At 40.7% G+C, this 18,003-nt stretch overlaps 1 protein-coding gene across 2 annotated transcripts in view; it reads right to left on the bottom strand.

Moving 5' to 3' along the window:
* Nucleotides 1-18,003, bottom strand: part of SLCO5A1 (solute carrier organic anion transporter family member 5A1) — an 82,562-nt gene that overhangs the window by 28,168 nt on the left and 36,391 nt on the right. For both annotated transcript variants that reach the window (XM_055800018.1, XM_055800019.1), the window contains exons 4-6: nucleotides 12,352-12,572; nucleotides 5,257-5,421; nucleotides 1,168-1,366 (exon numbers count right to left, since the gene is read on the bottom strand). In XM_055800018.1, the coding sequence (XP_055655993.1) occupies nucleotides 1,168-1,366; nucleotides 5,257-5,421; nucleotides 12,352-12,572 (585 nt within the window). The remainder of the gene's footprint in view (nucleotides 1-1,167; nucleotides 1,367-5,256; nucleotides 5,422-12,351; nucleotides 12,573-18,003) is intronic.

Raw genomic sequence — 18,003 nt, 5'->3', positions numbered from 1 at the left:
GTAACACCCAGCTACACACAATGCAAAATATTCTCTGTGTAAACAGTGCCTATTTCTTCCTCTCTTGCTTCCCATTTTGCCTGTTTTTCACTTTGCTTGCTTACTGCCCCACTGTAGTTTTAATCACCTCTTTTCCTGCTCCATGCTTCTTCAACTCTCTGTTCTAAACTTCAAAATGTTAAAAGTCCAGAGCCTTAAAAGCAAGACATTCAAATGGATCTGATATCCACCACCTTGCTGTAAATAAAAGGTAGATTTTGTCTCAAATGTAAAAGCAAAGGGAAAACCATTGCTTCAGGTTAGTTTGTGCTCTTCAAATGCTTACTCTGTTCTTGTATTTAAGCTACATGAAGGCGGCAATTTTGGGGAAAAGCTAATGCACAAAATAAGAAAGACAATAAAAGCTAATGATCAGGCTTCTGAGGAATTACCTTCCAGTGAAACACTGTCTCACGAATTTTACCACGCTGCCTTCCTTCCAAATATCCTTCATTTTTCCAAAATGCCCTTCCATGCATTTCTTAATGTTACAGCCTAAAACACTCACTCCCAGCACCTTCCTGCATCCACACCTTCTTTTTCATCACAGCCTCCTTCATTCTTAATATGTCTTTAAGGGTTATGATCTAGTTCCTGTCTTGATGATGATCCAGCAAGTGCTGGAGGGCATTCATACAAGTAGTAAGTGGTTCAGAGGCAGAGCCCACCACTGATGTCAACAGCACAAGCCCAAGTGACTCCTCTCGAATAGGATGCACACCTAAGACACTATTATGGTCATAATAAATAAACCTATTTAGAAATAATCTTTATAATCCCTTTAGTATTTTCATAAATTTAATGAGCATAAAATAGAACATTTTGGAACACCAACCAAATTCTGAGCAATCTACAGAGGATACTATTCTTATTTTCCTGTAAAAATCACTAAAGTCCACTATAATGCATTTCCCCACCCCTTGAAAAGGTGAGTTATTACACAAGCTTCAATATAAACTAGAGATAAAACTGAAGGGCCACACAGTAACAGCGTGTGTTTATGCTAACCAAATTCTCATTTGAATATGTGGTTGCTTCAGTACATCAACCATCAGCATTTTTTTACATTTCTTTATCAGCCTTATTGGAAAAAGTTAGGTTTGCCACAGATGATTCCAAGATACTTACCCAGTTGTGTAAGGTATATTTATTCCCCCTAGATTAATGCTTTCACATCCCACAATGAAGAGAGTTGAAAAGCACAGCAGAGATACACCACTGCAGATCATAGCCAACTTTGCAGACTCTCTTGCACCAAGTTTCAGTTTTTTTATAATGTAGCCGCCTAGGACAATACCAACACCAGCACTTGGGACAATAATCACACCTGCCGGGAAGAAATTTGAGCAACATTAGAACAGGACCTATAGAAATGGTATAAAACATAAATATTGGTTTCATTCCCTTAATTAGATGAATGCAAATGCTGCACTAAGATCTCCATTGTCTGCTAGCAAACTGAGTCAGACTTTTCAAACCTTTGGAGTGTTGTCAAAGAACTAATAAAAGCCTCCTTATGATATTACCAGCAGCCAAAACACTATAACGGAACTATTGTACTTACAAACAGAAACATTGCTTTGTATTTATTTTAGAATGGGAAGAAGGGCTACGTATTGCTCCAGTTTAACTACTGAAAATTTGAAGAAATCCAGATTTGGACATGCATCTTCCTATTCCTACTCCCATGATTAATTCCAGTGAAGCACAAGCGTTAACTTCAGGCAGGACCCCAAAAGCCTGCCCACCTTGGGAGTGCACGCATGAGCCTGGCTGCAAATTCTGCCTTCTGGATCCTTTACTCAAGCTGAATAGCACTGTCCCACATCAGCACCCTGATTCATCCGATTTATCCCAGCACAGCCATGTGGAATGTAAACTGACCAAACACGATTAAAGAAATTAAGATATTAGAATTAGTATTAAGAGTCAGTTTAAGACACAAAAGATGTCCCTACAAAATTTCTGTTGCTCTGCTGCTGCAGTTACAAGGTAGCAGTTCAGCAACACATCACCGGGCTGTCCTCACTTGTAGGGGTCTGAGGTGGTGTTAAGTTAGCAAACATCTTGCACTTCTTCACTTCCCCTGGCTTTTGCTTCTCATTGACATGTGAGAAGGTCTTTAAATTAGGTCTTTACTAATAAAGATGCATTCCACATAAATATTAAATTTGAACAACTTGGTTCTCCCATTAGTGAGTTACACTGCACTGCTGTTTTCATCCATCCTTGCCACACTGTGAAAATCAGAACATTAAAAATGAGAAGAACATAAGCAAATTGTCTGCCAAGGCTTGCTCTCATTCAGGAGGATGGAAAGGTAGAGGAAAACCTACACAGAAGTATAAAGATCAATTCCTCCATACTGGGGATGGAAAAATTCTCTCTCTGGGAGAAACTGGAAGAGCAGGAGCAGATTTCACTGTTTGTGGTGAAGGCAACAGAGAGAAGCACTCATTCCCTTCTACATGTCAGGAAACCTGACAGGTTCTTTTGCCCTAAGTACAAACTCTTCATCCTTATGCCCCTCTCTTTCTGCAGGGGATATGAAATCAGAAGTGATGTACTGTCAAAGACACACAGCTACTACGGTGCACCTCCAGACAAGCTTCCAGGGCAAAGCATGTATTCCTAATCAGAACATACATTCTTCTTTTTCAAAGGCATTTTGAGGAATAAAGCTTAAGATCTGATACTAAGCTATTGCACTCCACTCTCCATCATTTTATAACGAGTTTGGCTTACTGGGATTGTGTGTGTGCTAAATACACTCCTGGGTATAGTGCTCCAAGGCAATATCGGCTTTCAGTGAACAATTTTCAGGCTTTGTCCTTTTTGCTGTTGTCAGGATGCTGTGGCACTTGAGGCTTTCCACAGTGGCAAAAGATGATCTTAACAGCTACTAATAGTCTGGGAACAGAAAACTGTAGTATCTGTTAAATAGGCTACACTTCCAAGAGGAATACCGTGGAGATTTTCTAACCAATTCTGTCTGGGATATCTCTTCTAAAACTAAAGGTAGATCCAATGCATTTGTAAGCCTTTTAGCCTAAGTTACCAGAATAGTGCTTTATAATACATAGTGTGCAGTTCTTCCAATTACAGATTATTTGAATTGTAACTCGCTTTGTCACAAGCAAATCTGCCAGCAAAGCACCTGAAATTTTAATCTGGATTTGTCTAAGATCTACCTGTAGCCTAAAGTCAAAGTTCTTTTTCTTCTTTTTGACTTAAGAAAGCCAGGAGGCTAAATGCCACCTGCTCTACACATGGAAAACAAAACTTCAAGCAAGACAAGACTGCAGCACAAGCTGTACAAGTTCAAGACATGAAGTTTGGCACATGGCATTTTTGCTGATGATTAATGCCAGGTTTGTTTAAAAACAGAAATAAATTGACACTTAATTAAAGAATTGCTGCTTATGAATTGAGACAGAAAATGACCAATAAAAACTTCACATCAGTTACATTAAGAGATTCAGCAAGCACATGTACTCAGCTGACAATGCACTTATGAAGTATAGATGTAGTAATATAAACAACATGTAAGTCCTCCTTTTGCTAACCAGAAGTTTGTAAACAGAACATGTCTTTCACTAGGTTAGCCAGTAGCAATTAAACACAGAATCTCCTAAGTTTCTCTTTCCCATTTTTCCTACAAAAAGAATGCATAAAATTCATAACAACTTCTGACTTTAATGCTAAATTTAGGAGTTGGGGTTGCGGAAGCAGTGCTCACTTGTCCATGTTGCACATCCAGCCTGAGCTATTTCATCTTCTTCTGGTTCATTGTAACAGTCTTCATCAAGTAATTTATAACAGGGAGAACAACAGCTGTCAGTAGCTTCGCACCCTGGACAGAGTCACATGATTTTTTCCTCTTTTAATGTACTGGCTGTTGGACATTTTGTCTGGCAAGAATGTTTCTGGTTTGTCCTGAGAACGAAGCAAGTTAGAGAGTAGCAATCCCATCAAGACTCGTTACAGTGAAACTCCTATGCGTGTGTAACTACCCTACGCTTCAGATAGAATCACGGTCCCATCAATCAATATTTCCTCCTTATACAGAGAACACAGAGATTTCATGCCCTGAAGAAAATCTCATCCCAGCAAGCTCTCCAACAGAAGTCACCACATGGTGCTTCTCTGATGTCTCCCGTCTCAACTCTAGAAAGACTCCTTGCATTTCTTCCAGCCACTGCAGGTGACGAATAATTCCCACATGAGGTCTTTGTGCCTTCTCTTTCTTCTGCTACTTTTTGTCTTTTCCTTGACTGATGCCCCTGGGCAGCTTCACCCCATACTTCACCCTTGTTCCCACAACTCACTCTCCACTCCATCACTCCTTCCAGGCACAATATCTGGAAGTATGGGAGGGCAAAGAACTAACCTGCCTAGCAGTTAGCAGCTATTCGACATGGGAAGCACTATGGAGGAGGCCTAAAGACGCTTATAAAGACAAGTGTCTTTGACACAGCAAGGAAAGAAGGGAGATGATCTGCATAACATGAGCCCAGTTCTGCACAACATTTTGTCCCTTTTCCCTAGGGAGTTTCCCATCTCTTTGTCCCCCAGAGCAGTACAAAGCTTAAAATTCTGTGGTCTGTAGCTCTGTTAGGAGTTGGCATCGCTGTGGCAGCAAGCGAAGAGCCACACCTGCAGAGACAGCTCAGACCTGAAATGACAGGTGGGAAAGGATTTGGGGAGCTCTCCTGACTAGACTGTTGTGCATTCAGTGTTAATAAATAAGGAGAAAACCACCATCCTGGAGGATGGGACAGATAAATAACTTGCCACTGAGGGGGGAAAAAAAAAGTTTAGAATCTTTCAAAGATCAAAGAGGAAGTAAAATTCACAGCAAATAAGAACAGCTTTAAAAGATCTTTTAAGGCACGCAAATTGCAATAATGCCTATGAATTTTATAGCTTGTTTTTGTTGCTTTTTTCCCCCCTTGAAGACCATTAACTTATTAGAAAATGTCTGTCCGGGCTTACGCAAAAAAAAACCCAGCCCTTTAACAATAATAACGGGTTTACATTTCACTAAACACATAGCAAACACAAAAAAATGGCCTGAAAATCTAACCAAATGCACAAAGATGGATCCAGTCAGCTGCTCAAACAAGCATGGGTTTGGTTCATTCCTACATCGATTCATTTCATTAGTCAAAGAACAGCAACTCTTGCAAGGTTATATACTATGTGGCAATGCCTTACCAGTGTAGATGCTGGCATTGGAAGCTGGGATGCCAAACTGAGACTCGATGAACTTGGGAATGAAGGTAATAAAAGCTGTGACAATGGCACTCTCAGCTGTGTATGACAAACTCACAAAAAGGAATGTCATGTTGCTTAAGATCCTGACAGCTGCTCTTGGAAGCTCTACAAAATGACAAAAATGACAAACGGATGTTATAAATAATGAGCGAGAAACAAAAGCAAACCGAAACAAAACAAATTGATTTTCTTTGAGATGGACTGGCAATAACGGCTTGCTCGCAGCTGGCTACATTTGCTAAGCAGAAGGGAGAGTGCATACTGGGGACTGCAGTCTTCAGTGTCTGCTGCTACCCTATCTCACTGCATCGCCCCAGGGCTGCAGTCCCACTCTTCGCAAACACAACTGAGGTCTGTTTTAAAAAAACCATCTGAAGAAAGAGAGTCTACATAGCAACACTATGAAGGAAAGAAAAACAGCAATAAAATGTAGCAATTTTGGAATTACTCTGATGTCTTCTTTTGAATTTTTCTATGAGATAACACATACTACACTGCTGAACTGACAGTACTGAACTTTGCACTCCATGGGAGGAAAACAGATCACATACTCCCGCTATAACTCACTGCTTCAAGGACCACGCTTGGAAAGCTGGGATAATAATACTATGATTTGAAAAGGGAGCCTAAAGATTTTTCATTAAACATTTCTCTACACGATTTAAAAGTATTTACCATAGATGCAGACAAAGCATTCTGAAAAAATGATGTCAATTATACCAATGAACTTCAACATACCTTACATACAACTCATTTAATACTCTCAGAAGGGATAAAACAATCAATTAGAAATCAGATAACATCATTAACTTAAATTGAAAAAGTATTCATAGATGTTGCAATTATCCTCAAATCAAATATCAAAACTCCATGAAATTCAGCACTGAACTTAAAAGAAAAACTTCAATACTTTTATTCAGTTCTGTAATGACGTCAAATTACCACCTCAGGATGATGATAACTCTATTCAAGACTTAATTTTTTCAGATTAGACAGCATAGTTTTAAATACTTTTTTTTTCCTTGGGGCTTCTACCAAGATCAGATTTTCTATTCAAATATTTTATCTAAACTACTGTGGTTTGGGTTTTTTCAGTTGCTTTTCACTTCACACAGAACTTGAATGCTGCTTGAATCAAAGCCTATGGAATTCAATTACAAGAGCACCCATTAGAAATAGCATATGTTGAGTAGGAGCTCCTAAATGAGATTTTTATTGATGTTAAAAGTTGTCAAGTCAAAAATCTGCCTCATTTTCTCCATTGACTCCAGTAGGTTATCTGTATAAAAGCAAACAAAATTTAGACTCTTGTCATGTCAAAACTTGTCAAATTGCAAATTAGCACCTAAGTTGTCTGACTTGATCTAGTCTTAGCTTATGCCAGTCATTAGAATTTATACTGAATTCATTATGAGTACAGAGTTTATAATTTTAATGTAATCAAATGCTCTCTTGCTGCCTCTATGAAGAAACAAATGTTAAATAAAAAAATTGGTTGAAATAAGTAATTAATAAATCACATCAAGAAGCACTCATATATTGAAATCTTAATGTTTTTTACCACCTAAAGATTTTTTTTAAAATACTGCACTGTTTGCAATAGAACAGAAAGAAACAAGACAACACGAGTATGAGACAATATAATATCAACATGAATATATGAAAACTGTAATGCAACTGTACACCTTCAAAAACTACATTACAGTAGCAAGTACAAAGATAAAATCGTATCGGTATTTATTGGCAAATATGCTGCATGTTTAAAATACAGCTCAAATAATTCAAAGTTTATCTCAATGTTAAAAAAATAATGGTTTGGCATACAGGGAAAGTTCCTATATAGTAAGAAATCTACAAAATATAAAAATACATATTCAGAAACAGGTTTTCCCTGATTTCCTCCTACGATTGTAGTCAAATCCTGTGTGACAGAATCTGTATTACACTTCTGAATTTAAAAACCTATAATAAGTAGGCACTATAAGTATCTCATATCTTTTAACCACACTAATTCTAGCAAAAAGCAAGAATGCTAAAAAACTTTAAGGATCCTTTGTGTTACATAATCAATCATGCATTTAAAACATTTCAATGTCATATTATTTTTGTGTGACTAACCACAGGACTAGGCTTTGATTTCAAGGCCATTATTAAACCTGTCAGGTTCTGATTTTTATAAGGTCTTCAAAAGACATCTCTTGTTTTGGCAAGCATGCATCAGAAACAAACCTATACGAAATTGCAGTTTCCCTCATTTTGTCATTTGAACACAAAAACCTCTATCAATTACATTCCTAAAACTGAAATGATCTTTAAGTATGGCTGCAAACATGTTTACACTTCTGTGTAGTAGTACAAATCTTAAACATCCTCATCTTTCTTTTTTTGGGTTTTTTTGGGTTTTTTTTTTGTTTTTTGTTTGTTTGTTGGTTTGTTTGTTGGTTTGTTTGTTTTTAATAACCTAATAGGCAACTAAGAGTTGCCTTGCTGGATTGGTTTGCTACTCTACTGGCAATTTTCTTCCCTTCATGGTCTTTGACAGTATTTTTGCTCCAGTCAGTATTATTTTTCTTTCACTTGTGTGCTGGACCACTGCTTGATTCATGGTAAGGGAAAAGCATGGGAAAAATCTGCAAGCAATGCAAGTATCAATAAATACTGCTGTAAAAAAAACTCTTAAAGCACTGTAAAGAGAATTGCAATAAAAACTCAATTCTTACTTCACCTCCTTTTTCATCACAATGTATTTTCTTTTTTCCCTGTTTATGTGCATCTCATCCAAGGCGATGCAAATAATATAACCAGGGGAATAAACCATTCCAGTCTACAGCACTGTGCTCTTGTAGTCCACCAGTGAAGCCCCTTGTAAGGGTGATGGAGATACTAGCTAAAGGATCTGCTTTCTGCCGGTGCTGTGAGCCTAGACAGCACTACCCTAGTCTGCAGCTGTCTCCACACCCAGGTCTCAGGGGCAGCTACCGCTCTCACACAGTACAAAGCAGAGCCAAGATCCAAGACACAATTTCTGGTTTGTTTATCAGAACGGAAATGAGCATTTTCAGTCACATACAGCTACTTCAAATATATCCTGCATGGACCTTATCACTAAATTCTAGAATATCATTTGCAATGTATTTCATTGCCTTATCTACTCACATACCATTTAAATAACCTCATTCAACTCTGTTCCTCAAGCATTTTCAGGTCATGCCTTAAGTACCTGGGTGGCGGCCAGATTGCTGAACAGCCCCTAATACCCCATCAGGAGCAGGGAGGGTTCAGAGCGACTTTGATCAGATTATTACTTTTGTTAATGTGGTTTAGAGCTGCTCCTCGAGGCTCCAGCTAGCACTGCTCATCGCTGCATGGGGTCATGCCAACCTTTTCTATTTTGAGCTCCTCAAGATGGCCTAAGAAAGGGCGAGGGGGGAGCGACTCACTCAAGGTCAGTGGCACAGCAGGATCTCCAGCCCATGGTCTGCTGAACTCTCTGACATTTACAGCACTCACCAAATTCCCACCCACACAGCCCACTGTCTTCTCCTCTTCCTCTTCCAATCCCTGCCAACTAAACTTTGGGTATTGCAGAAATGCCAGTCCGCATCCTTGGGGAAGCACTGCAGCTGGCTTACCCTACAGCCACGAGCCCCTCAGGAGTTTCTTTTACCTTTGCTGATGCCCTAGCAAGTGTTATTATCCTGTCTCGGTCCCCAGCAGGGGCTTACTGGGAAGGGCATACAACAGCTGGTAGACATGAAAAGGCAGACAGGAATATTCCACATTTAGCAAAGGGCTGTACATAGGGACTGAACTCAAAACTTTTTTTTTAAAAAAAGACCACAAAATACTTGTAATTAATTAACATCATTCAGATCTGCACATTTTAGGTAATATATGCATTTTCTTTCTTTACACTGCTCCTTTATTCAATTGCATTTAAGTTTCATTGTAGTGGTAAATAAAAGGGATTGCAGATACAATTTCCATTGAACAAAACCCTAAGGGTATCCATGTAATAAATGAAAACAGTGGTTTTGTCTGCTCAGGTTAATGACTTACCTGCGTGTATGGGATTGAACCATGGCTTCTTCATTATAAATCTCCCCTAGCTCATGTTATCTACACTACCTCTTTTTCTCCCAATAAACTACATCCAATTTTCTTCCTCTTGTGACCTATTTAATGGGGTTTTTTAATCTTTTGATACCTGCCTCAGAAGCATTCTCCCTCTTACATTTTTTGCTTGCAAAGTAAGAAAAGACTGAATTCCAAGCCCTTGCATCTCAAAACATGAGAAAAAGCAAAGATGTATCCGCATTTTTATCTGATCTCAGCTTTACCGTGGGCCAGAATAAGAAGTTGGAGGCCACTTGCAGATGGAGGCAGTTTTGGTTTATTTCTTCAGCCAATACTGGCAGCCGTTGCAGGAGAACGGACCCCCACCCTGTCATGCCTTTTTGATTCCTTTTCATTTATCTAGAGAAGTAACTTCCATGAAATTAGGACAAGTTACAGCAGGACAAGAATAATTTTGCTAGGCTTCCCAGGTAAGATGACATTGTATCAAAAGATCAAAACAGTTTCTTTCCTGAGACTTTCCTTGCAAAGCTGCAGGGATTTTACAGACTTAATGGCAGGGACCTCTATCATGGCAGACTACAACATCACTGATATTTATTAGTACAGAACAGAAGACATGACCTACTAAAACATCAGTCTCCCGGCTACTGCCTAAGTGGAGTTTCTGGCCATCATGCCATAAAATGATGAAGCCCTGAAATTCCGTGGGAAGTATAAAATGTACATTGCCTCTCAGAACAAGCAACGCTAAATGACTTAAGACACAGGCAATCCTTTTTTCTTTCCCATTATAAGCAAAATTATCTCAACTGAGAAGCTTGAGGCATGATCTCATTCCATAAAGCCCACTTAACTTGAAAAATAATTAAATGATAGTGCATTCCAGCTGCAGGCCCTCTTTGCTAGGGTAAATGACACCTAATGGGGAAGCTATTATCAGCTTATAGCAAAATACTTTGCTCTGTGTTATCTTGACTCACTTGGTATCTTTCTGATATGTGGAATATAATGCTGCTTTTCCCTGTTCCACATGGTAAAATTTCTACTCTGAAGAAAATGGAAAATGAAAAGCTTTGTATATGAAAAGCTCTACTTCGGTAGCTCTGATAATATATTAATATAGGATTTTGTAGAAGGTTTGGTACACATTTAGGCAGATACATATCAAAGAAACACATGCTAAAAGGAGATATACAGAAGTTTTCATTTCTGTGGAAAAAAAAGTACTAAGAAACACTCTCCTAACAGAATACTTGTTTTCCGTGTATCTGCTGTGCCTATAGTGACACAACATGACCTGGAAGGTGAAATTATGTACAGAAACAGAGAACCAGCATTAGCAAACTCATCCAGACACAGTCTGTCTGAATACCTGTAGCTTTTCCAGGCACACCTACAGAATGAAGCAGTCCCTCTGCTGTGACATTGCCTTCAGTGGTAAGAAAGGAGCCCAGCAAAGGCTGAACTCCCCTTTCCCACTTCGTAAATTAGTGAAAAAAATTTGACAGAAGCCGTCCCAAACCACTTCTGCTAATCAGAGGCCAGTAGGTTTGAAAGACAAAAAACCCCACAGCTAGCTGTATAGATTTAGGAGAAAACATTATGTATGAGGACCCACAAATACAGGGAATAGAGTCGTCAAAGAAGGAAGCAGACAACATGCTTTTCTTGCTTCTTCACCACTTTTTTAGTTACTTTGCAAATAAAGAGAGAGCATAGTTCTGAAAGATCTGATACTGCAGGTTTACCTTGCTTGCTCTGTGTCTTGATTAAGATGCTGTTTTGTAAGCTAATAAAACCACCACAAGCAAATTCCAGTCTCCTGGTTTTTCTTTACTTCCATAGAAATTAACAGTAACTTTAGGTATCCTGAGACTAGAGGTGTAAGTACAAAGTAAAGCAAATCAATATGTATATGGGCAAACATGACTTAAAATTACATCGGTTTTAGTTTAAAACCAGTGCACTGGTTTTGATTAAGCCTTGTCTACTGAATATAAAGAGTGATCATAAATGTGTCACTAAAAAATCTGCCAGTCATTATATTCTGGACTGATAGCCAATAAAAAAGTAATTCTAATGTTCATGTCAACAAACATATCACATCTGATGTTACCAATGACATTTCATGGTTTCTTCTAGTCTCACTGCATTCATCAGGATACCACAAAACAGCACAGCCAGCATTCGTATCATGGAATCCATGAACGACACAACAGCATTAAGGCACATTCATTCTTATCCATTGCCATTCAATATTACAATATTGTTAAGCCTATGTTGTCAATTTCAATGTATATGCTTCTTTAACAACACTGCCCTCCTTCCCATGGAATTTTACCAATGATTACTACTTACTGTTAGATTTCACATTAATAGTTTACTTCTTGAATAAAATAAAAATCTCTATTACATGTCAATCTTTTGACCTCTTGTTTCAAAATTAGCTTAGGTTTTATTCATCCTAACCTTCTGAAAATAAATAGCTTGCAGCATAAACAGCCAGGAAGGCGTATGAAACAAATAACCTTTCTCATTTACCTTACCCAAATATATGAATGTAATTGAACTCACATCCTAGTGTTCTTTTTACTTGTTTAATTTACATTTTAGAAAAGCACTTTATTCTACGAAGGACAGCTTAAAGCAAGTGTGACAGTTACAAACTGTAAGGTGCACAAATATGTCTGGTAATAGAGGTCCTATAACTACAGGAAATAGGCTACCTGTTTTTTACAGGTGCACATTAAACATCTCAATAATTTAAGTAAATGGATGTCTTACACACATCACCGAATTTTGTAATTTAGAAGACAACCATCTACTAAAATCTCCATAGCAAAACATAATATAAAATACAGGATGTCAAAACTCTGCCTTTAATTACACTCATACAATCCTAGATCGCCCTGTATACAAAATTTAAAGCATTTAAAAATTAAAAACAAACTTCACCTTTAACATTCTTTCCAAATCCCATAGAGGCAGGAACTGCACTGTCTGCTTGTATTTTGCTATTTGTTTTCTCTTTCATCACTTCATCATCACTTGAAACATCATCAGAGTTCATCTTCTTTTTCTTTTTTTTATGTCGAGGAGGGAGCTTTTTCGGAAAGGTAAACATGGGAAATATCACAAGGAGCATTGCAATGGCACAAAGGAGAAATCCACTCCACCTAATGCCAGAAGACAAGAACAGAAATGGAAGAAAATGCATTACATGAAATAAAAAACCCAAAGTGATTATTAAAGGCTGTACCGGCTGGAAACAGATATTTGCAAAATACGGAACACTGACATTAAGAGTAAAGGATTGGAGTGGGGGAAAGCCTTTGCTGCACTAAAATCCTTAATTAGAAAATGTTTCTGTTGGCATGCCTACTGATAAAGGTATTTATCCAGAACCCACCACATATTATGAAATAGCATTAGCTCTGAGTTCCTGCAAATTTTCACTTTTGGTAATTATTCAGTACTGAGTGCTGAGAAGTACTTTTACTTTGTCTTTCTCAGATAATACAGTATTCCTCTGGAAAACATGAAAAAAGTTATCCATGGCATAAGAAAATAAAATGTCCAGATGTATACATCAGTGCTAAGTCTGTTCTGCTTTCCAGCACCTACCTCTCACTGCCCTGACTGTCCAATTCTCTCCATTCCCAATGAAGAGCTGCCAAACAGCTGGTAAACAACTGATGTGTTGCAGTTCACACCAGGGTTTACGCCTAAAATTCTGCAGCTCCGTTCCGTGACCACAACCTGAAATAGCCCTTCACAAAGAATTCCCTCTTCTCTCCCTCTGTCTTATAAAAATGGGATACAAACAACCCTGCAATGACCCCTGGCCCACACAGAATGACTTGGGATATATGCGGAGAAGGAGCAATGTATGGGGTGCCAGAAAAGTGCCCATCAGGCTGCGGGCATACAGTTATCCTCCCTGAGGCCAAGAAGCTTAATGAACTTTACCACAGCAACACAAATGGGCAAAGGGGCCTTACTAAAAAGTACTCTAGAGTTAACCTCTGCAGTCAGAAGGCTAGAGTATCTAGATAAAGTTCTCCTTTTAAGTTCATCTTGCAACGAAAGACTATGGGGAAATATGGATAAACTCACATAGATGCTTCCACAAAGGACAACCTCAGAATTCACCCACAGAGTTCTTCCCAGGTACTGAAAATAGAATTCTCACTATATGCTAATCTACTTGTACTGTGTTTACGTGGCAAGGTTTTGGTAGCAGGGTGGGGGCTGCATGGGTGCTTCTGTGAGAAGACACCATGAGCTGCCCCCATGTCAGACAGAGCCAGCTCCAGCGAGCTCCAAAACAGATCCACCACTGCCCAATGCTGAGCCCATCAGCAATGCTGGTGACACCTCTGTGGTAACTTATTTAAGAAAGGGTAAAAAACGTTGCACAGCAGCTGTGTGAAGCGAGTGAGAAAACATGAGAAAAACAGCCCTGCAGACACCAAAGTGACAGAAGAGGGAAAGGGAGGAGCTGCTCCAGGAACCAGGGCAGAAAGTCTCCTGCAGGGCCAGGGTAAGGCCGTGGTAATGCAGGTTGCTGCCCTGCAGCCCATGGAGGACCACAGTGGAGGAGATCTCCACCTGCAGCCCAGGGAGAACCCATGCTGCAGCAGGGTCCTTGCAGGAACTGCAGCCTGTGGAGAAGAGCCCACACAGCAGCAGTTCTTCTGCAGGACCTGTGACCCATGGGGGACACACACAGACTGTTCCTGAAGGACTGCACCCTGTGGAAAGGACCCGTGCTGGAGCGAGCAGTTAATGAAAGACTGTCTCACATGGGACGGACCCCATGCTGAAGCAGAGGAAAAGTGTGAGGAGGAAGAAAAAGCAGAGTGTTACGGACTGTCTGCAACCCCCGTTCCCCATCATCCTGCACCACTCAGAAGGAGAAGGTAGAAGAGTTGGGAGTGAAATTGAGCCTTGGAAGAAGGGAGGGGTGGGCAGAAAGTGTTTGTAGTTTTGGTTTTAATACTTACTGCCCTACTCTGTTGTTATTTGGCAATAAATTAAATTCATTGCCCTAAGTCAAGTCTGTTTTACCCATGATGGTAATTAGTGAGTGTTCTCCCTGTCCTCATCTTGACCAACAAGCTTTTCATCATATTTTCTCCCCATCCTGCTGAGGAGGGGGAGTGAGAGAGCAGCTTGGTGGGCACCCAGCAGCCACCCAAGGTCAACCACCACACTAATCTACACCAGTGTTTGGAAGTTTCAGTGAAGTCAATCACACTACTGCAATATCAAACCATGGCAACAAAAGACTGAAGCTCTTTGTTTTCAAATTATGATTTACAGAACTGTGGTGGGTTGGCCCTGGCTGGATGCCAGGTGCCCCCAAAGCCGCTCTGTCGCTCCCCTCCTCGGCTGGACAGGGGACAGAAAATACAACAAAAGGCTCCTGGGTCAAGATAAGGACAGGGAGATCCCTCAGCTATTACTGTCATGGGCAAAACAGACTGAACTTGGGGAAATTAGTTTAATTTGTTAGCAATCAAATCAGAAAATGAAAAATAAAACCAAATGTTAAACACACCTTCCCCCCACGCCTCCCTTCTTCCCAGGCGCAACTTCCCTCCCGATTTCTCCCCCTCCTCCCCACCAGCAGCGCAGGGGGACGGGGAATGGGGGTTACGGTCAGTCCCTCACACGCTGTCTCTGCTGCTCCTTCCTCCTCAGGGGGAGGCTCCTCACACTCCCCCCTGCTCCAGTGTGGGTCCCTTCCACAGGAGACAGTCCTCCACAAACTTATGCAACATGAGTCCTTCCCATGGGCTGCAGTTCTTCACACACTGCTCCAGTGTGGGTCCCTTCCACAGGGTTGTAGTCCTTCAGGCACAGACTGCTCCAGCATGGGTCCTGTTACAAGGCCGGCCAGCAGACCTGCTCCAGCCTGGGCTCCTCTCTCCATGGGGCCACAGGCCCTGCCAGGACCCTGCTCCAGCACGGGCTTCCCACAGGGTCACAGCCTTCGCTGGGCATCCACCTGCTGTGGTGTGGGGTCCTCCACGGACTGCAAGTGGTGATCTGCTCCACCATGGACCTCCATGTGCTGCAGGACAGCCTGCCTCCCCATGGGCTTCACCATGGGCTGCAGGGGAACCTCTGCTCCGGCCCTGGAGCCTCTCCTGCCTCCTTCTGCACTGACCTGGGTGCCTGCAGAGTCGCTTCTCTCACATGTTCTCCCTCTCCTCTCTGGCTGCAGTGGCTGTTGCACAGCAGCTTTCCCCACTTAAATATGTTATCCCAGAGGCACTACCACCACTGCTGATGGGCCAGCGGCGGGTTTGTCTTGGAGCTGGCTGGCACTGGCTCCATCAGACATAGGGGAAGCTTCCAGCAGCTTCTGAGAGAAGCCACCCCTGTAGCCTCCCCACTGCCAAAACCTTGCCATGCAAACCTGTGCTGATTTTGGCTGGAATAGGGTTAATTTTCTTCACAGTAGCTGTTACGGGGCTACGTTGGATTTGTGCTGGAAGCAGTGTTGATCACGTGGGGATGTTTCAGCTGTCACTGAGCAGCGCTTACACAGTCGAGGCCTTTTCTGCCCCTCACCCCCCACCACCAGCGAGCAGGCTGGGGGGGCACAAGAAGCTGGGAGGGGACACAGCCAGGACAGCTGTCCCCAACTGACCGAAGGTGTATCCCATACCATGTGGTGTCATGCTCAGCATATGGAGCTGGGGGAAGAAGAAGGAAAAGGGGGGACGCTTCGTGTTATGGCGTTTGTCTTCCCAAGTAGCCATGGCATGTGATGGAGCCCAGCTTTCAAGGAGATGGTTGAATACCGGCCTGCCGGTTGGAGGTGGTGAATGAAATCCTTCTTTTGCTTTGCTTGCACATCTGGCTTTTGCTTGCTTAAACTGTCTTTATCTCAACCCACAGGTTTTCTCACTTTTCCTCTTCTGATTCTGTCTCAGGGGTGAGCAAGCAGCTGCATAGTGCTTAGCCACCACCTGGGGTTAAACCATGACAAAATCCAATACAAGAACAATTTTTACATTTTTCGTACAACCTTTACACTTAAAAAAGGAAGCTATAACAGGAAGCTACTTATTATATATTCGCTCAAACTTGAAACATTTAAAAGCATTGAGTAGACAGGATTACTTGCACCAGAAACAAAACCATTTGGCCTCATATTTGTAATTCAAAGACTTTGCAAACTGTGTTTTTAAATGAAGGCAAATCCATATGGATGTGTGATGGTTTGTGTGGTAAGTGGTTATGCAAGGGCAAACACCAAACAAACAGCCACATGTAACACCATTTTTGTTAGAAAGATTGTATGGGAAGCTTTTGTGAGGCAAATCTAAGTGACTGAAAGTTTTGACTAGTTTTGATATTATGTAAACACAAAGTCCTCCATTCATTTTAGCTGATAACATAAATGGATTAGAAAGCATACTTTTAGGAGGATTAGTCAGCACTATCAGACAAGGAATAAATCAGTAAACTATAAAAATGTAGTAACATCCCTTTCAGGGTCTCAAAGTCAGAAGCTGCACAGGCACTGATCAAAGAAATTATCTGTGGCAATAATACACAGAAATCTGAAACCACCCACTCAGCAGAAAAACAGCAAAGGAGACAAGGCTTGTGATGTAGCACTAGATGTAGCACTAGATGAAATCCAAATCCAAAGGGACCATCATGGTAGCATACCGAGTGCTGGAGATGTCACAAATGCAGCACTGGATGCAATTATCTGCACTGTCTACACTTCACATCTTCCTGGAAAAATATCAAAGAATTGGAAAACAGACAAAATAAAGTATCAAAAATAATAAGGACACCTACAATGGGAAAAGAGAGGTCAGAACAGGATCTGTATTAATTAAAAAGCCCTTGATTCTCTGTCTTTTAAAGTCAAAGAAAATATGCAGGAGAATACCTCAAAGGCATCTGCTGCACAAGCCCTAGAACCTCAAATAAAAGCAATTAAAGCTAAGGAAGGACCAGACAGTGCTGGAGGAATTCCTTTAAACTTCTTGTGTGGAATGCCGATGAAAGACTATACAGGAAGATCCAAGCATTAAACATATTCAGAACTAGACAAACACTCAGTAAAATGTCAGCAAAAGAAAATTTGATTCAAAGCACCTGACAGACCGCCAAGGGCTACTCCACTACTAATGAGATTGCTATATAGCACGTTAACAGTTCTTAGAGACAACAACATGATGGATGATTTCTAACAGATATCCCTACAGTTACCACATTTGAATAAAAAGCAGTTTTAAACATTTGATGGGCTGGCACAGACAGCTGGCCTCTAATGTACCTACAAAAAACCCAGGTGTGCAAAACCCAGGAGCGCAAACCCAAGTTCTGTGAAACTCCAGGAAGAATCAGGTCAGAAATAACCCTCAGAAAAAAACATTTACTTTGTTTATCAGGTTTCACAAGAGATAATCAAATTACCTGTCCAGCATATATGCAATATGATTCTTAGAAACTAACAGCTTAGGTAAAAAGTAATCTTTACTGCCATTTTTATTACCATGTATCACAGTTGTTGTACTCACTATTTTGTCTGTAATCATTCCCTTCTTTAATAATGGAATTTTTTTACAGGGT

Source organism: Falco peregrinus, chromosome 3 (assembly GCF_023634155.1).
Source record: "Falco peregrinus isolate bFalPer1 chromosome 3, bFalPer1.pri, whole genome shotgun sequence".
NCBI lineage: Eukaryota > Metazoa > Chordata > Aves > Falconiformes > Falconidae > Falco > Falco peregrinus.
The sequence above is the reverse complement of the archived record's forward strand: the minus strand, read 5'-3'. Positions and strand labels throughout refer to the sequence as shown.